Genomic DNA, 20110 nt, shown 5'->3' on the forward strand with positions numbered 1-20110 from the left:
TGCGCCGCACCTGCCCATAATTAAAACGGCTGCCGGTCTGGTGGCGGCTTCACCCGTACGCTCGCTGCCCTCTTCCAAAATGGCGGCGGCCTCAAGATGTCCTCCCACGGGGTGGGGTGGGCGCGCCTGCGCGCTGGGCCGAGCGGTGCATGCCGGGCGCGCCTTCCCGCCGTGACGCTGCAGATAGCAGGCCGGCGCCACTGCCGCCACCCGTCAGCGCGGGCTCCGCCGCCGCCCGGCGAGGATGGTGGGTGTGAAGGTGATCGCGAACGACACCGAGTTCCAGCCTGAGCTCAGCGCTGCCGGCTCCCGCCTGACCGTGGTGAAGTTCACCATGCGGGGGTGAGTGAGTGGGGGGGCGTGGGCTCCCGGGGCCCTTGGCGATGGGCAGGGCCGCCCGGCCCCCCAGCCGCGGCCTCGCCTCCGCTGAGGTGGTGGGGAGCGGGAGCTGGGACTGACCCTTGGGAGGTGGCTGCGCCCGGCCTGGGGCTGGGGGGGCTGTCCGGGGCCCAGACAACCGGTGGGCCTTTGGTGGTTTTATTAAGTTTTGAGGTGAGGTGAGGCTTCAGGCTTGAGAAGCGCAGTTAGCTAGCGAAATGCCTATCATTTTGGTCGCTAGCCAGCTGCTGCGGGTCAGAGCTGCGAGCTAATTGTTTGGAAGTTTTTTTTCGCATTGGTGACGCTCCTTATCTGTAGCATGTAGATATAGCCACGATATCAGAATGGTATTTCCTATCTCTGGTGTTAGATTTACCTTTTTGCAGCTGAGCCAACTTCCCCAGCCCTCTGAACCTGCCATTCTTCAGGTGCTCTGAGGAGATCAGATGCTGTGCTGGTTTAAAACCCGCCTGCAGGTCAGGAAGCCACTGTTAACACTGCATCTTGCTTGGTTTCTGTGGAAAATATCTTCCGCCTTAATAAAACTTAACTGGATCCTCATCCTTTTTGCCCAGGGCAAGCAGATGTCCTTTTCCCCCTGCTCAGCAGGGACTTGAAGTACAAACTGTGGTGTAATCTGATTGAATTGGCGACCAAAGGAAATCTCGACAGTTCAGTTATTCACAGCAGTCTGTGGAATTGGGGCAAATAGAAATAATGTTGGGGGACTTGGGATTCAAAGTGCACCTTGTTATTGTCAAAGTCGTAGTTTTTAGTGCCTGTACTGGGGTTTGGGGTTGTTGTGTTCTGGTTTTTTTTTTCCTTCATCTTTCCACTTCTTATTTAAATGTACAGTTGAACCATTCCACTTCCGATGGCTGTTTGGAGCTCAAAAGACTTCAGGTCTAGTGGTGTGGAAGTTGTTATACTTGGAAGAGGTCCTGAGAATCATTAGCTGTGTATCTGAATGGATACTGAAAAAAGCATTGGTACAGATGCATATGATGTCCAATTGCTGCTGCTTAGTGAGGGCGTTGGGTTTTGGGTTTTTTTAGGTAAGTTAACTTCACCTGCAACTGTAGGGGTGTTGGTGATCTTGGTAATACTGCCTACCCGTGTGCCCAGGAAAATGTTTTGGTTTCAGACAACCCAATATGTTAGGTTCCAGTTCGATTAATGGCTTAATGCCTTGGTGTATAAATACGTGAGTTTGCCTTGCTGTGCTGCTGTGGATCTATACCCTTTTTGTCAGGAGAGAGTAGGAAAGATGAAGTGGATCTCACCTGTGCTGTTTTACAGCTATATGTGTTGGCAGATTCACGCTGACAGAGCTCCCTGGTTCAGATACAGCCTATGTTGGTATGCTTTTAGAGGGAGTTTCTACTGGGGTTTTTTGCTGTTTTACTTTTTAATTGCTTCTTTCACAGTGAGCTGAGTTGTGAGAATATTCCTTTGCACGAATAGTTGCATCTGTACATTTCATATATGCCAGCAATGATATAATAATTAACAAATACATATTTTTAGCCAAGGCGATGTGGGTAAGTTGGCAGAAGTCAGATCTGTTCTAGCAGGGCCAAAAAATTATGGTAGCAGCTGATTACAGCTCTAGTAAATGAGATTTATTGTAGTAAGAATCTTACGATTCCTGCTAAAGGTCTGATACATTGTTAGTGTTAAATAGAGTAGATTTTACTATAGATACTATGTTTTTCACAGGAGGTACTGTGGAGTAGTAGTACTAGTTTTGTTACGAGTGTTTTTTATTGTTTCAGAGTGTTTTTTGCTGTTTTAGGAAAAGCAGGCAGCTCTTTGCCCTACCTAATGTCACTTCAGTTAACAGGATTTGGCCTGTGGTAGAAGATGCTAAATCTAAACCCATTAGATGGAAAATATGAAGTTAGTGTTAATAGGTGAAGCTCATCATGTGACATTGAAGCTGTCTGAGGAAGTGGGAATTAACACTTCATGATGTGTTTCTGAATGTCATTCTTAATTGTATCACTAGGATTGCTTACCATCTGTCAGCCAGGTAGGAAGATTATTTTTACATATACCAAGGATATCAGTAAGAACATGAATGTGCTAAGTCTATTTGGGGCAGATATTATAAAAAAAAAAAAGATGGGTTAAGTTCAACTGTATGTTGTTTTCACAGATGTGGCCCTTGTTTAAGGATAGCTCCAGCTTTCAATGCTCTGAGTAACAAATATCCCCAGGCAACATTTTTGGAAGTAGATGTGCATCAATGCCAGGTTGGTATTCAAAGACATCTCTTTCAGTTGTAAGAGAAAGAGTAGATAATGTACTGAATGGGAAACTTTGAAGAAAACCTGTGCAGACAGTATATTAACAGTAGTATCCTGTGGCTGTTGACGATTTTGATGAATCACAAACAAGCCTATTGTGAAATCCTTCAAAATTAGGATACACACAAAGATGTTAACAACCAACACTTTTACTTAAAAAAAGTATACTTGCAGCTACCACTGATGTCCTTCATTTAAGCAGTGTACAATTTAACAGTTCCTGCTGCTTGTGCTACTTAGATAATACTGTTAAATGTAAAAGGTAGCACAGTATGAATTAAAAAGACTTAAATTTTCCAAACAAATATTGGTGTAATTATTGAGCAAAGTGAAAAATGCGGTAAAATGATATGACTAGTGAGACTAGATTCCTCTCAAGTACTACTCAACTGTTTTTAACAGACAATGGTGCTGCAGGTGAGCTACTGATTGACTTAAGGGTCATTAATGAAAAATAACAATGATGTGTTGAAAGAAATGTCTTGGAACTACTACAGATTATAATGGAGAGGGCTGAACATCAAAGTGGTAACAATGTTTGCTTATGATGCTAAATTACAAAAAAATTTTGGAAAGCTACTATGGGTGCATAACAGGTGTGAATACAGGTGGAAATCAAATGGAATTCACTTTCTACAGCAGCAGGCTGCAATTCCTGGGTGTGCATGAATGTGTCTTGGGAGAGGAAGGAATGCTGCTGTAAAGAAAGCTTGTAAAATAAGTGTTAAATTAAGCAATCTGCCACTTTCAAGAGCAAATAAGTAATACGATTTTTATGGTCTACCAACTAATCTGCTGATGATGTGAAGTTGGTTCAAAGAATGCCCAAATTTGTAAAGGATTAGGAGGATCTGAAGGATTTAAATTAACTTAAAATTGTCCAAGTTAAAGCTGTTCATACAATACCAAATACTGTTTTGATGTTTGAGGTGATAATCACAGTAGCCTGATTAATACCTAGTGTGTGCATTGTTATCTAGGTGAAGCAAGCTGATGTTTCTGTCTGATATCAGTAATGCTTGTAACTAATTTATGCATTCTAGGGAACAGCTGCTACCAATAATATATCAGCAACACCGACATTTCTGTTTTTCCGAAACAAAGTGCGAATCGACCAGTATCAAGGAGCAGATGCTGTAGGTTTAGAAGAAAAAATTAAACAGCACCTGGAGAATGATCCTGGAAACAGTGAAGATACAGATATCCCAAAAGGATATGTATGCATCTCTTACGTTAATTTTTTAAATGTTTATGTAACATGAGTGTTTAAAAAAAACCCAACAACCCCCTGTTGTTTTGTAAACATACTCTTCAGTCAAATAATACTACTTTAGGTAAAACTCCAAGTTCCCCATGGCTTTGAGAGGGTCACTTGTCTGGGTTTCCTTTTTCAGACAAAAGATTAGCATGTAGGTACTTACTAAGCATGGTTATAGAATTGTAAAATGTTTTAAGAAATATCTCCATGCCATAGCCCTTAGGCATTAAAATAATGAATTCTAATTTTTATGATTAACTGCTTGCTGCAGCTGCTTGTTCTGCTTCTTTCTTCTTCTTGAATATTCCAATCTGTCTTCCCAAAACGTTTTTTAAAGTGCAAAAATGTCCATGGGAAAAGATATTATTAGACATGGTTGTCAGAAATGTTGAAAAGTTGCTCTAGTTGTTCCTTAAGAAATCATCTCTGTTTGTGGTGGTAGGTTTGTTTGGGCTTTTCATTCTTTTCTTCTTGCTCCCTACCCTTTCTTTAGTATTTTTTTTTTTTAAAGAAATTAAATAGAGGGAGAGATTCTTTTGCCAAAGCAGTTAACCTTCATAACAGTTCAGCTCCACCTTCCTCTGTAGCAGTTTGCCCTGGAAACTGGATGCCTTTGGGAGGGTATTGTTAGCTAAATGATGTCTCATATTTACTTTTGCTTAATTGCTAATGTTTGCAAAAGTGGATGGTACTATGGTGTTCTCTTTAGATTTCTTCTTGCCCATAAACGAATGACGAGGATTATATATAAGTAAAAAAATTTCACAGGAGTACTTGGAAAAGATTATGTGCCTGGTCTGAGTGGCATACAAGATTTACTACTTTCTGATTGCAAATTTGCTTTCAATTTAATGCTTAATGTGTATCATTTTGCTTCTGTAGGGGTACTGCATATCACTCCAGTAATTGCTGATCAGGCATTCACAGATAACAGAAACGAACTAAATAACTTGTAACTCTAGCAATTTGTAAAGAAGAGAAGTGAACATTTCTAATATGTTCTCAATGTTTTTTAAACCTTGCATCAAAATCTCTCATAACTAAAATGTGACTTCAGTGTTTTCTTCTGAAGAATCTAAAAGTTTGTATTCACATATATTTTTTTTTATCATTGCATTGATTTGCCGCGTCTTCAAGGTAAATTAAAACTTGGTAGGAATACCTGAATTTTTGGCCAAAATTCAATAAGGGAGCAATGTGCTTAGAAATATTGGTGCTCTCAGGAAATTATTTTCACCATGTTTTGTGTGTTCTCATGTTACCTCAAGGCAATTGTGTGTTGCAAATCATAGGCCTGTCTGACAGCTGTACTAACAAACACATGTAAATGAGAACTCTAATGTGACAAAACACTCTCCTAGAGCTGTTGTCTTTTGTGGTATTCTCCAAGCAATCCTTGGTGTAATATTACTCCTTAAATGAGATTGTCTATTGTTCTACCAAAAGTATAAACACAGTTAAGTGGTGTTACTACATTTTCCTAAATCATATGTCACAGTTCAGTGCTTAGCTAGTTACTGTAGTATGCACACTACTTGCATTAGCAAATCTTAATACGTTAAACTTAGCAGTGATGAGTCTGTAGAACCCAAAACTATGTTGTTAAATGCAAAACCAGGCTTTTTGGAGGTTAAATATTTTAAAATCTTAGCTAGCTGTATCCTGTCAGGCAAATGTAGGCAGGCTGCAAATTTAGCTGAATATTTATCATTTAAATAAACTGCAAGGGTGCAGGTCACTTGAATTTCTAGTAGTTCAGCTACTTGCTAACTGTTCCATGCATTATACTTCACTTCATATATGAACACTTACATTTATAATTGTTGTGAAATCCTGTGTGGAACTATGGGAATGTCAAAAGATGAAGGTTCAGCTTGTTAGCTTTGGAGCCCTAACACACTGAAAATCATTCATGTGGCAAGTTAGGTTGGTTTTGAGATGAATGCACTGTCTTTTAAAAGTTAATCTTGTAGGAGGTGGTGTCTTACCCTACGAATCAAGTCCTGAGTTTGTTGAGGGCTGTATGAACCAAGCAGGTATTCCAGTTTACCTGTATGTGGTAGGCTGAAATGTTGTTTTAGGACATGCTTGACCCAAACTGGACTGCTGTTGGCTTCAGGAAAGTATCCTTATTCTCTGGCGCAGCTGCGTGTTCCTTCTTGTTTCTTATATTGTAGCTGAGCACATGAGTTTCAAGTGAAGCCTTTGTATAGATTTTGGGAGGAGGATAAGTATTTTCTTGCTCAGAATAACATATAGTTGGAAGAGCTAAGGGAAGTGACATACAGGAAATGAGTCGTATTCTCTCAGCAGCTTGTTTTTTGGATTCCGTTTGCACCACAAGGCTATAGCCTGAGTTATTGTATGCAGTAATTTTTAAGCTAGTGTGTGCTTTTTTTCCAAGAGTGGTATATTATCCTTTGGGACCTAATATATGCCTTTAAGAAGGGTATTTCAGGTTGTCATCCTAAAAGTTCCTTTAGTGTGTTATGTCTGGACTGTACACTGATCTTGAATTTTTGGTGGTATGGTTTGAGATGTTGATACTCTGCCTTTAGGCCTTAAGATATGAAACACTTAATTTTTGGCCTGGCTTATTGTGCTTCAGTTAGACTTAGTTTGTTTTAGTTGCAAGCAAAAAATTCTGGTTATCTGGAAATCAATAAATAATGCCTCTGCAATAATACCACCTTTTTTATGGCTTAGAGTATGGATAGTGATCTGCTTTAAGAATAATGTCTTTTGAAGTTTTTAGTTGTCTTTACAAAAGAGCTGAGCAGTGAGACGGACTGGTTTGTGGAGAATAGTGTAGTTTCTGTTTTCTGTTGCTCTGTGTTTTTACCAAAATATATGGAGAAAGGAGCAGGAAAAGGTTTCATAAAGTTAGTTTGTATACAGTGCTGAAGAAGTAAAATAAGAATAGCTTTGCATATAAAGCCTGGTAAGAACTATAGTGGTCTTTTAATTTGTTCTGTAATATATAGCAATTTTCAGGGAGGCCCATTTCTGGTTTAGGGGTGTCCTGTTCCCCCCCCTTCCCCGCCCGCCCCCCCCCCCCCCCCCTTAAGCTGATCATAGCTCCACGCTAATGTCAGTTTGGCTGTGTTGTAGTGTGACCTACAGTGCTGTAGTCTTGTTTATCAAAGGTCTATCTGAAAATTCTCCCTGTGCCCAATTTCTTACTCTCAGAATGGCAAGCATGTGTTCCAGGGGTGGGTGCATGATTTTGAATGGAGGGGAAGAATGTTGTTCAGTTATGAACAGGGTGCATCAGAGTACTATAGTATTTGTAGTTTGTTTGTAATGTCTTTTGATATAAACCCCTGAGGTTTTCTGTGTCTCATTATTTTAATCTGTTGAATGAAGAATTTCATTCATTCCAATGTTTACTAATCCCAGATGAGTTCATGGCACACTTACCATGCACTCAGCAACGCTCTTGCTTTTACTTTCAGATGGATTTAATGCCATTTATCAATAAAGCTGGCTGTGAATGTCTTAATGAGAGTGATGAGCATGGATTTGATAATTGTTTACGTAAAGACTCTACTTACTTGGAATCAGACTGTGACGAGCAGGTACAGTAGATACTTTTAAGTGAGATATTTTCAGTGATGGCCTGGTCTGCAAGCACTGTTTTAAGAACTTGTCTACTTAATATTGTTATGGGTGGTATAAGAGGAGGGAGATGATAGTAGGATGTAAGTAAAATTAATACACAAAGATTGTTGTAGTCTTTTCCAGTTTCACATCCGTTTATGTATGGAAAAAATTCCAAGTGGAGTAGCGTTTGATACTTTGAAGTGACAGACTAGTGCATGTGTAGAATATAGTGAAAGTAAATACTTTATTTCAAAACTCATACTTCTTTCTAGTTATTGTGCTATGTTTGTTTTTATGAAAGAAGAAAACAAGTGTTTAACGGAACTTTTTTTTTAATTCCACAGCTGCTCATTACTGTAGCTTTTAGTCAGCCTGTCAAGCTTTATTCTATGAAACTTCAGGGGCCAGATAATGGTGAGTGAATTGTCTTTTTATATTTGCAACCAAAGCTTTGCCCATGTTTAGCTGAATTTTCTAAAGATGACACTTTCCTTGGAACCTTCTGAGAATCCCACAGCAGCTTCAGTGAATTTGTTGTAAATGAATTACATGATAAATTACCTCATTTTTTACTGATGTCATATGTAGGTATTTGGTGTGATACAAATCTGAAGTATTTACTATAGCTTGATATGCTGCTAAGAGAAAATTAATGTGGAATTCACTCTCTGACATGTAGGCAAGTAGCGAAACTTTGAATGTCCTTCTTATAGCCAGGGTGGTGTGGTAGGATTGTCAGATAAGGTAATAGAACTATAAAAGCTCATGCTTTCCTTGAGCGGTGTCTAGAGACTGTAATAAGCAAGGGCTTCTCAAGCAACATTTTGAAAATGTATTTAAATAATGGAACACCACTCCTGTTTTTTAACATAGGGCAAGGTCCAAAATACATAAAAATCTTTATCAACCTTCCTCGATCTATGGATTTTGAAGAAGCAGAAAGAAGTGAACCAACTCAAGCCCTGGAGCTGACACCAGATGATATTAAAGATGATGGTATCGTCCAGCTTCGCTATGTAAAATTTCAGAATGTTAACAGTGTAACTGTAAGTAAAGTTTCTGTTCTGAGGTCTGTGCAGACTGACAACTTTATAGGCTTTTAAAGCACTGGGCATGTTTGATTTCATTGCAGATGTTGCAAGTTTCTGTCTGCTGATCACATACTGTATGTTTATGCTAAAAGTATTGAAGGAATTTAAGGTGTGACAAGGCCATGTGTATGCAATGTCTCTTTTGACCTAATATGAGACAGTTGGCTTTCACCTCTTCATGAGCTAGCATATAGTTTAACACAACTTGCGTTTTCACTAACATACCTTCTTGAAGGGCATCTTCATGTGAAAAGTTAAAGGAATCCAGTTTCTCAGTAATCTGCAGAAATGAGAGATTTCTGAGTATCAGGTGAAGTACTTGCAGCGTCTTTAAACTCAGTGTCTGCTTGCTGTGAGGGTTCTTAAATGCTGTAATCAGATCACCTGTGTCTTTTAATGAGCCCTCTAATTCTCTTGCTGTAAGAGACCTTCCACAGGCTTTGGGTAGGGTTTTTGACTCAAATGCAGGTGCTGTTTGTCCTCTTCCGTTTTAAAAATACAGGTTCTAGAGCAATATATGTCATGACAAATGATGCTGGAATTGCTTTGTGCTTGGCATCGTCCTGGTACTGTGCTAGTCCTGCTTCCTGCAGTATTGTGTTGAACGTTTTTTTCCAATATGACCCCTGAATTCTTTTCTGTAAGAATGCTTTTCACGGCCTGAATTATGCATTTGCAAATATAGGGACTTCATAGGTGACTGTATTAAACTATGTTTTAGTGTGCTGGCTGCAGAAATTGCCAGCTCTTTGTGAATTGCAGGTAACTCCAAAACATTGGTCCACTCTGTCTTTTCATCACATAGTAAATTTCTAAATCACTGTTTGTGGACTGCATTTTAGATCAGTCAGCTGCTTTCTTGTTTAGCAATGCTTCACTAGCAATTGTTTTAAAGGTAATGGGAGATGAGCCTAAATCACTCCTTTTTATGTCTGTTTCTATGGAGTTACCTTTGTGACCAGCTTTATCCTCCCCCAAATGAAAGAGATTGGTCACATAGGCTTATATTCTAGAAAGCTGTGCTGACAAATACAAGTTACGTCTTTGTTATTTAATAAAATCCTATGTCAGTTTTAGGCAGGATGATGTACAAACACTAGACAAGTGATAAGATGATTAAACGTTCTGCTTGTTTGCACTCTTTGTACATGGGCACTGCGATAGCGCTCCCCTAATTCCCTCACTAAACCTGAATTCTGTATTTAAGACTTCCTAGAAATGAGATGGCCAGTCATTTTGTCCACCACCTGGCTTTTTGGCACAGATGATGAAGTTCTGCTTGCTTAGGTGTTCCTGTGGATAATAGTCTTCCATTTGGCTCCTCCTGGAGGAGACATAGTTGTCATATACAGGTTGTCCTGCTTTTCTGCTATGCTTAATCAGAAACACTTACTGTACATTTCAGTCTCAGTGCTGGCAAGTTCATACTTCGTTTATTCATATATATACATACATATACATCCCTGCTATGTTTGTTAGTTTTAACTTACCTGGTTTATTAATTCTATACCCTGTAGTTTCTAATCCATATAATTCAGCATATCTAATGCTGGTTTTCCCCATTTGTTGTGACTCACTTCATTACTGCTACTTTAGTGGCTTTTGTTTTTCTCTGTACTTGCTGAATTTTTCAAATCATTACTGAGATAGAATGTCTGTTGTGGACTTCAACAAAAGACGGTCCTTGACAATGCTCCTCTGGTTTTTTTTTTTTTCTGTCAGAAGAGTACTTTCTTCAGCATTTCAACCCTCACCTTCCATATATCTTGTTCGTACAGGAAAATGCACAGTCTTCCAACTACAGGGAAGCTGCTTGGAGGGGTGAATATCTGTATTGGTTTAGATCAGCAGCCCATCTTGCTTATCAAATACCTGCAAGCCTCCAGTGCTGTCACAAAAAAAAATTGATAAGTATAGGGCAAGCATGCAATCATGTGTGCTGGTGACCTCCAGCATTTGGTGGTCTGTGGCACAGGCAATTTCTGAGGCAGGAGGGGTGTCTCATAGATAACTGCCTAGGCCTTATGGAAAAGGCATGATGCGTGCTGTCCCTTGCCAACCTGTTGTCCTCTCTCTCTCCTTCCTTTCCTCTGTGTCTGATGTCACTACTGTCTTTCTCATTCCTCCTTTTTCCATGCTTACAAAGTGTGGAAAGATCCACGAATACCTTGTTGCTCTTCTGACTCCAGTTTCCTTACTAATACTACTTTATGCAAAAAAAATTGTTCTTTAATTTGTCCACTTGGAAAAGTGTAGTGGTTCCAGCAATGATTCCTTAGCTTATATTTCAAAAGAGGCTTTATATTTGTTTGAAACTCTAAAATAATTTCATAGATCTAGTATTCATGCTGTAAACATATAATTATGCAAGCTCTAGTAGTAAATTAAACATGAGTAGTCTTGGGGGCTTCAGCAAGCATAATTAAATTGATATTTAACTTCATTTCAAGTCAGATTTCAGTGAACTGTGACTTCTTAGATCCTGTTGTTTTTGTGGAATGTGATCTTGGGTCAAAAGTAGAAGCTGGAAAAATACAAGCTGTGTGGGTTTTTTAACAAACTATCAGGAGAACAAAAGCATTCTATATAATCATTTTAAGTAAGGACAGTAGCTTCCCTAAGGGTTAGAGGCCTTTATAATTGAAATAAGCATTAATTTGGTTAGTTCAAAAACTTCAGGTATCTAACACTTCATGTATTAATTCAGAGATGGACAGTTTACCTTAACTCTTGTGTTTGGGTGTTTTTTTTCTTCAGTTGTTTGTCCAATCCAATCATGGTGATGAAGAAACAACAAGAATTACATACTTCACGTTTATTGGAACTCCGGTCCAAGCAACAAATATGAATGACTTCAAGCGAGTGAGTCCTTTTTCTTAAAAGCACTTTTGAATGTTTTAAACCTACTTAAAAATGAGTTGATGGAACAAGTACACTTGGTTGTAACTACAGTTCCCCAAATTATTGGTAGTTTTGGCATCCAAAAGAAAATATTTAGCTTTATCTTAAGATCTTTGGTCTTGCTTACAAGTTTTTGTTCATGAACTTTGTAAAAATAACCGGTAAGAATGTATATATGAGAACCTAAGTGTCTGTCAAGTTGCATATGCTATAGACAATGTTGGTTTTTTTAAACAGCTGTGACTTATGTCTTGATTTTGGAACTTGCTTTCTGATGGTGTTCAGGAAGTAGAGAAGCAATTGCATGTACAGATTAGATGCCTTGTGACTGAGTTCTACTTTGAAGGATTTTTTTTCACTGGGCAACATCAAGTAAGCTTGAGACCTGAAAAATACTTGGTCACAAGGTGTCTGTTATATTAAACATCTGGTTTTTAAAGAGAAAATTAAGCAAACAACTTGTTACAGTATGAGTTTAGGCAATAAGGCATTCTCAATTCTTGATTTTTTTGTTGTTGTGGTTTTGAGAATGTGAGATGGGTTTGAAAGGATTGAAACTTTAAAGCTACTTGCAACTTTTTCAAATATGTAGTAAGTCTTTTTGCAGTAAACTGCTTTAAAACTTAGCAGCTTTTGTAAAAGGGCAAGTACTGCTGTAACCTGTCTACGATCTTAACTTATACATGTAAAACTTAATACCTTTACAGGTAGTAATTAAGTTAATAGAAATTTAACAGGTTTTGCTGCCTTTCAGTGAAACTTGAAGTCATTCCAAAATTTGTTCTAATGTACTAAAATTAACTGGTTATCAATTTAGACTTCCCTAATATAGTGCTTCCAGTTCTCCCAAAACTAGAAATATGTTAATTGACTTACATTCTGCTTACATGTTTTGTTTTATGCAGCTATTTTGTCAGTACTTATTGCAGGGGATTCCCTAACACCGTTACTTGTGCAATTACTATTTTAACTTTGTTTAATCTGCAGTACTTTCTGGTATTGAGTGGGAGTGGGATTCTGACTCGGCATTTGATCTCTGCCTCACTTTGTAAACTTTGTAAATTAGTTTTGCTTTCAAAAGTACTGAAAATTCATTTTCAACAAGTCCACTCTTTAACCATCTGAAGGACAGGTTTAAAATAGTGATTTTTTTTTTAATTGATAATCCTGATTGGGGTGCATTTGGTAAAAGTAATTCAGGTGTTTTGTAGAATGTTACATGAATTTGACACCAACGTTGAGCCTGCACTATGTGTTTCCTACAGTATTTCAAGTTGTGTGGATAAAATGTTAGTTTCGTGAACAGAGTTCTGAAGTACTGCCTTGGCCTGAAACTGACTGCTGTAATGATCTGAGCTCTGGTCAGCATTTGTGTGGGGAGTGGGTTTTTTAATATACACATGCCCTCACACAATCCTATAAAGGCATTAAAACTAGCGTGGGTCTCCAGGCATCTCATCCCTCTACTGTAGTCAGAGAGGATTTACAGATCTCTGTTCTAGATGCAGTGTGGCTGCTTGGAAGCTGCTGTATGGCCTGGTAAATACTATTGCCAGTTAAAAATTCTGTTTTCCTTAAAGTTTGCAGGTGAATGTCTTGGCACCATCAAGGAGTGTGCCTTTGTGTTGTGACATCCGTTTAAATGGAAGGGGAGGGTGTGCAAACCTGCAAGAATATGTATAGACCACACAGTCCCATGGTGTTAGTGTTGTGCTGGTAATGTCAGGATGTTAACGATCTGGTCAGAATGGCCTTAGATGGAGGAGTTACTGGGTTATGAAGTGGCTAATCCTGTCTCAATTCAGATATGTAATATTCCTGTTTTGCTTCCTGAACATGTAGTTTTAATATTAGGCTGTTAAAATATTTCATCATAACAAATGGGATGTGTAGTCTGGCAGAGTTACAGTGCTCTCAGGAATTTTAACTTTTGTTTCTATCTTCCCGTGATCTTGTCAGTTATGAAACCTTAATATAGCGTTGAGCATTAATTATGGTTAGGTTTGTAGATTAATTGGGGAAACCTTATTTTTCTTTTCATCTCCTTGAGTAGTTACCCACACTACTCCTTACTGCTTTCATCTGTCTCACTCCCTCATCTCAGTCTGTCTCTACTGTTCATATTTCTCTTCTAATTATGATAGAAAGAGTATTGCAATATGATTAACAAGATGGGGGAATGCTTTTTTCCTGGAGTTTAAGTGTTTGTAAGAATCTGTTGAATATCTTATTTGAAGGGCTTGAATTAAGAAGTGGACATGAATGTGATTCCAGTCATGTTTTTGATTAGTCACATCACTGATCAGTTGACTGTATACGTGTTCAGCTTCGAAGTAAAAAATAAAACCAACGCGTTGGTTTGAATCACTTCTGTGAAGGCTCAGGCTAATGTGTTTTGTTTCCCAACTGGGGTGCAATTGGAATGAATGCTTTTAGTTAGAGAACTTACCACTCAGCAGTTGAGTATTAAGGTGCATAACTGCAGGTCCCGTGTCCTTCAGACAGTTGAGGAAAACTCATGTTTGCTCGTGTGGTGCTCTGCAGACACCAACCAGGCTGTAAGGAGAATCACCTCTTCTTGATCAGGGAGTCAGTTCACACGTTTAGTATAAATAGGAATTGTTTCTGGTACTTACACTGTCAAACAGAAAGCTGTAATTCATCTACTCTGAAAAATAACAGAACTACTAAGCGGGTGTAGTGAGGGCAGTCCTTCATTAGTGATTTTGGTCTCAAGTTGGTTTGGACACACGTAGAATCACAGAACAGCCCAAGCTGGAAGGGCCCTCACAAAATCACCTGATCCATCCTTACATACGAAGGAGAGCCTAGGTGAGATTGTCTAGCACCCTGTCCAGTTGCAGCTTGAAAACTTCCAGCAATGGGGACTCAGCCACATCCCTGTGGAGGTTGTTCCAGTGATTGGTCTTGCTGTAAAAAAGTGTCTTTCATTTTCTTGCATGTAGTTGGTATTGCTGGACTGAGTGGGTGAAGTTATAAAAGCTGCTTTCAGGCTTGTTCTAATAGGTTGTGTGTATCCTCCTTGCACAGCTTGATTTTTTTTCTCTGGGGAGGAGGGAAGTCTTTGGGTTGGTGGAAAAGGGGGACCAAGGGAAAAATTTCTGCTTGGAACTGACTGCAGCGTCATGACAAGCACAGAGAGTAGTAGGCAGACCTATTTTTACCCTGTTTAAATGAAGAGGCCCTCAACAGTAGAGGACTGGGATGAATATTCCCTTCCTATATGTATTTAATATATTCTGAAATGTGTTTGGAAAAGTTTAAAGTAGTCTGTCTTCTAAAAAATATTCTTAACACTTGAAGTGTTTATACTGCTGTTTCTTGGCCACACAGGGTCTGTCTGACTTAAGGCATAACTGATCATGCAAACTACTACAGTAGACTGCATTTGAGTTGTAATAGATTGCATTTGAGATTTCCTTCTGGTGCTCATCTACTTTGCTGGGCAGACAGTTAATGTGGAGTAAAGGTGCAAGATCTGTGGGTATTTTTACTATTGATGATAGCTTAGTGTATGTAGGTTCCTGTGAATCTTGTGAAGTTGTAAACATGCTTTTGTTTTTGGAAGAGCATGCAACTGTTGGTGTTCAATATAGTTCTTGTTTGTTTTATTCATTAATACCAGAAATATACTGCTTCTCAGTTTTGAGGTTGAGGCATAGATGAATATCGACAGGTTGTGGGATATTTTTTGGTGCTCTCTCAAATGAATGCTTGCTTTCTACTCAGAACTGCTTATTTGCACTACATGCCACTGCTTTTTTTTTTTTCTAGTAACATTTTGTTTGTTTTTCAGCTTAACTTCCCATTTCTAAAGAACTAAAAAGGCAGAAGAAATTAAAGTAATAATCAGATTGAAGTGGTTTTGCGCTATTCCCTTCCTTGCTCCCTCTGCTCATTTAGTATCTCTTTCACCCTTTGCACAATCTCAGCACTGATGCAAGAGCTGCCTTCTCTGCACCTTCTACCATCAGGAAGAACCTTCCCTGCCTTCTGACTCATCACATCATCTTTCCACTCCACTCCCTGCTCCAAATCTTACCTTAAACAGTTCTATGTACCTTTCAGTCTTACCAAATTTCTGTCCCCCTGTTAGCTGAACTTGACATTTTAAAGGCATACCATGCAGTACTTTCACAAATTATTTTCTGTAACTTAATTTTTCAGCCTCTGTTGCATTTTGTAAAGCTGTTTGAGATGCATCTTGTGAAATGCACTACCAAGACTTGACTCTTTAGTGTCTTCGTGGAGCTTAGTGTTCTTATTTGTTGTGGCCCTTCAGTAAGTAGCAGGGAAGCAAGAATGGGCTGCAAAGTACTGCACTCTCATTTTCACTCTAGTGGCACTGGGCACCTGCTCAGGGAAGACGCTGTAAGGAGTTGGTGAGTGTTTGTACATGTGGCCTGATTAGGGTTCTCTGACAGCATCCTCCTAATTTTACTTGCTAAACCTCTTTGTATGTGTTTAAAACAAACACAACCAACTCTGCTCCAGAAGGTTCATAATAAAGTGTTCCCAGTGCTACTCTTGGTAATGAACCGCAGAGATGGTTGTGGTTTTGTCACTATCAGACTTTGGGCTGATGCTTAGGGAAAAGCCTGCTCCAAACACATCATCTTTGGCGTGGGAATTACAGGCTGTAACCTTCAAATGCACTACATGGCAGTTGTTTCTATGAAAGGAAGGAAAATGGATCTACTTCTGAGAAGAGAAAAATGACAATTGTTTGGTTTAAGTTTAAATAGCCTGTTTCCTTTTGGGAAGGTGGAGTGGGATGGTCAGCAAGTGTTTCTTTGACCTGTAGTAACAAAGTGTCCATATCGGTGTGATCAGTTTTCACAGATAATTCACATGGGCGAGTTGTCAATTTCTGCCTCAGACTAGTACAGCAATATTTTTCATTGATGTTCCACACTTGCTAACACTAATCTTTAATCTTTTAACTGTGTTTTTTCTTCCTTTTTTTCTGTGCTTAATCTGTGTGTGAACACAGTTTGGTGCTTTGGAAACACACAGAGAGTAAATATTGCTTCTTGACAAGTTTAACTGTATTTTTTTTAACTTGATTAATTAGATCTTAATGTGAGTATTTGGGCTTCTGTTTTTTATTTTTTTCTTCCTTCCTCATGTTGTAACATTGGAATTTTCCTGACCTTAAACATTAGGTTGAATTTACAGCTTGTGAAATACACCTGCTCAGGGGTTCCTTGGAGGTGAAAATGATCTTTAAAAGTATTTTTCATCAGTAGATTTCAGTTGCTTTGTGACAGTAGTAATTCAGCTGACCAAAAGCAGCTGGACAGTAAAAAATTCTACCTCTTGAAGTTTGAAAATAAATCAAAAAAGGGGGGTGGGGGGCATGAGGAAGAGTACTTCCAGAGGGTCAATGAGATTTCTTAAGTCAGGACTGTGGGTGTTTCAGGGTTTGGGTTTTTTTGTTGTGTTTTTCCCCCCAGTTCTATATTTCACTACTGACTGTATGAATCTTGGGGGATATATTGTCACTTAACTGCAGAGGTAATTTATGCTTAACACATTTACCATAGCATTCAGTTGGTTGGAATACAAGAAAGGTTTTATTTTTTCGTTTTCAGCCCTATTATGAGTAGTACTGGGAAATTCTGTGCTCTGTTAGTGTGATCTCCAAACCCCTGTTCCAAAGAATTCTCCTTGTCAGAGCCGTAAGTGCTGCTCTCTAGTTAGATGGCAATGACTTGGGAATTGGTGCCTTGCCTCCTTCCTGCAGTTTGAGGTATTAAACTTTAAGACTTTCTTTTTATTTTGGTTTGGCATATAAATGATCTTTTTTTCCACAAGAGCCCTAGAATTATATCTGAATCTTTTCAGAAAAGTGACTAAAATGGCATCATTTTCTGCTCTCAGGATTTTGCGTTCAGTTTTCTTAACGAAGGGGACTGGATACCCTTCTGCAGTGAACTACGTTAACTTTAAACCTGCGTAGCAGCATTGCAGAGTGCTGGAGTTGCACTTGCTGCTGGCTGGCAAATCGACTCACCAAAGTCTGGTTGCAGTGGTGATCTTTTCAGAAAAGGGAAGCAGTAAGCTGACTCTGATTCCAGGTGGAGTTTACAGGATTGGAGATTGGAAGGAGACTTGGTAAGGAATACTGTTTTGACAAGGAATAACTGAAAATCAGATGACTTCCAGATTCTTTATAGGTTTGAGCTGCATTATAAGGTAAATGCTCTCAGTGAGGTATGTGGCAAGGATACCAAAGGAAATGAGCAAACTGATATTTGAGCACCCAGTGGTTCTTCCTACTGTACTATTTTATATAGTATATTAAGCTTAAATGTTTGGTATATAGCATTTTTAAGTGTGGTCTGTTCTGTTGCAGTTACTTGTCTTCTAACTCCTCTCAAAATGAGACTGGTGTTTTGCTGTCTGTAAAAGTACTAAAGACAAGGTTTCTTGTGTCTGCCGTCCCTCTTAACCATTTAGAGGGATTCACAGCCTCTGCAAGTGCTACAATAATGCATGCTTAAATGCAATAACTTAGTTGAAAATTCAGTTGCACTTGTTTATTTTGAGACTGACTTAAAATACGTGACAGGACTTTTTTGGTTAAACTTTATTTCTGTGTTTTTTTCTCTTATCAGGTAGTTGGCAAAAAGGGAGAAAGCCACTAGGATGCAAAAGACACTGGAAGGCCTTATCGCAATCAAAGAGATCTTCACTTTTATCTACAACTCCTGGATAATTGCTTGACCATAACCAGAGACGTCAATCTGTTTCATTTAATGCCATTACCAATAAACCATTGCTTTTGTTGAGATGGAGTTTCCCTAGTGTGTTTCTGTTGTAATCCTCGTACGTGTATTTGTAAATAAAATTCATTACTTTTGCCAAGTTTAATGTTGTTTTCTAGTAACTGTGGCTCTCCTTTTGTTCCATTTAAATTAAAAACTCAGCTGGCTTATCTTTAGAAACAGAAGACATAATGTAGCTTGCATTCATTCAGAGAGTTTAAATGTCAAATAAAAGTAAAGCTTAGGTGGCCTTCAGAGGCCATCTAAAAATAAAATCTGAGCTACTTTGTTATATGACTGAGGGAACTTAGGATCATTGTTCCCACAAAACACAGTTACATCTCAAGACAGGAATAACTACTTGTTCTGTTGGAAATTTCCATTTCCTTCCCCACCTCAAAAAGCATAGGAGGAGGAAGCAGTTTTTAAGTTACTGTTCCATTACCTTGCAGCTTTGTCACAAACAGCATGCTGATGCAAGCTGTTTGGTACTGAGAATTCTTGAGTCTTTTGAAAGTGTTCAGGTTTTTTAATATTATTAGAAAATACTGACCTTGTTTCCTGGGCAGACTCTAGCAAGCTGTGCAGTTATGGAGATTTAGATGTTTGTGCGCTCCACCTGAACATAAATTCCTTACTTCTTTTATTGGGTGTTTTTCTCTGTCTCTGGATCTTGATAAGGAAATGTTTAATGCAAATATTAATTTTAGATCTTAATTGGAATGCCTATGCTACTTTGGTAAATTTTCTTGGAAGTGTGCCCCAAGTAATTTTAATAAATCAGGCATTGATCAGCACCATATACATATAATACTGTATAAATTCCCAGTAAAACTTGCTAAGTATTTTAATTGGCATAATTAATTTCTTTGTAAAGTTAAATTTGTTACATTTCTAATTACCATAAATCCTACTAAGGCTTAAATCCCATCCTAATTGGCATTCCCTCCTTGAACACAGTAGGGTGGTTCTCTTCTGGCATGGCAGATTTGTGTGTTAATTCCAAGTTAACTTTCTGTTAGCACAGATATTTTTTCCCAAACAGAAAACTGGGTATTGGCTAGAAAAACATGCTTTGAGAGGCACCGTGTTTTTTTCATCACTGTATCACTGCGTGCTTTAGGGCACTCATCTTACTTGCGTTAACAGTTGATGGCATGTGATGATGACTTGGTTTCTTTCATACTTTCTCAATGTTTTGTTTCATTGGGGGGCATAAGGCATATAACACTGTATATAGAATATAGATAATTTTTAAATATAATAGAGGGCAATATGAATAACTTCCTGTTTATAATTTTGTACACTGTTTACCTTTTGGGTTATTAAGTGCCTCATCTTAAGTATTGCTTACCTCATAATGTTTGTACCTGAGAGATTTGATAACCTAGTGATTCTCATCTTTGTAAAAGATTAGTCAAATTTACATTGTTTATGAGAGTGTTCTGTGATTTCCTTGGTTGCATGATGCATACCTTCCGTAACAATACTGTGTACATAGATCTAAATAAATGTTTAGAGGTAACTGTCACGTTTCACTTAATGGAGAAGGGGGTAGAATTATGCACAAGGAGCTAAAAATCACAAACCTGAAGTTATGATGCAATACTAAAATGTCTTTAAGTGGTGTTACCCTTGCACAGTGTTCTCAGGTGCAGGTGGATCTCAACAGATGAGTGCTTGCAAGGCAACTGTTTACCCTGAGGCTTTTTTTTTTTTTTTTTTTTTTTTTTTTTTGCGGGGGTGGGTGGGTGTGGGGAAAGTCATGCTGGCAAGTTG

The 20110-nt window shown here is 38.6% G+C and overlaps 1 protein-coding gene across 4 annotated transcripts; it reads left to right on the forward strand.

Annotated features, from left to right (window-relative positions):
- Window positions 1–143: 143 nt before the first annotated feature.
- TXNL1 (thioredoxin like 1) lies at window positions 144–18437 on the forward strand. Of its 4 annotated transcripts, none has more exons than XR_013924847.1 (9): window positions 144–342; window positions 2537–2633; window positions 3731–3904; window positions 7401–7523; window positions 7893–7962; window positions 8422–8594; window positions 11397–11501; window positions 17445–17678; window positions 18182–18437. XR_013924847.1 is itself a non-coding variant. In XM_080371954.1 (9 exons), coding segments are annotated over exons 1-9 (882 nt in total). In that variant the 5' UTR covers window positions 144–244; the 3' UTR covers window positions 18183–18437. The 4 variants fall into 4 exon arrangements, 3 of the variants coding, with proteins under 3 accessions (XP_080228080.1, XP_080228082.1, XP_080228081.1); XM_080371954.1 differs by lacking the exon at window positions 17445–17678 and adding an exon at window positions 16404–16444; XM_080371956.1 differs by lacking the exons at window positions 17445–17678; window positions 18182–18437 and adding an exon at window positions 15358–16392.
- Window positions 18438–20110: the final 1673 nt, after the last annotated feature.

The sequence above is a fragment of the Falco punctatus genome (genome assembly GCF_963210335.1).
Source record: "Falco punctatus genome assembly, chromosome: Z".
Taxonomy (NCBI): Eukaryota; Metazoa; Chordata; class Aves; order Falconiformes; family Falconidae; genus Falco; species Falco punctatus.

Coding starts and splice junctions, on each gene's coding strand:
- TXNL1 (XM_080371954.1), top strand. CDS start 245: ATGGTGGGTGTGAAGGTGATCGCGAACGACACCGAGTTCCAGCCTGAG. Junction 8,595..11,396: donor AGAATGTTAACAGTGTAACT/GTAAGTAAAGTT, acceptor TTTTTTCTTCAG/TTGTTTGTCCAATCCAATCA. Junction 11,502..16,403: donor ATATGAATGACTTCAAGCGA/GTGAGTCCTTTT, acceptor CAGTTTTCACAG/ATAATTCACATGGGCGAGTT.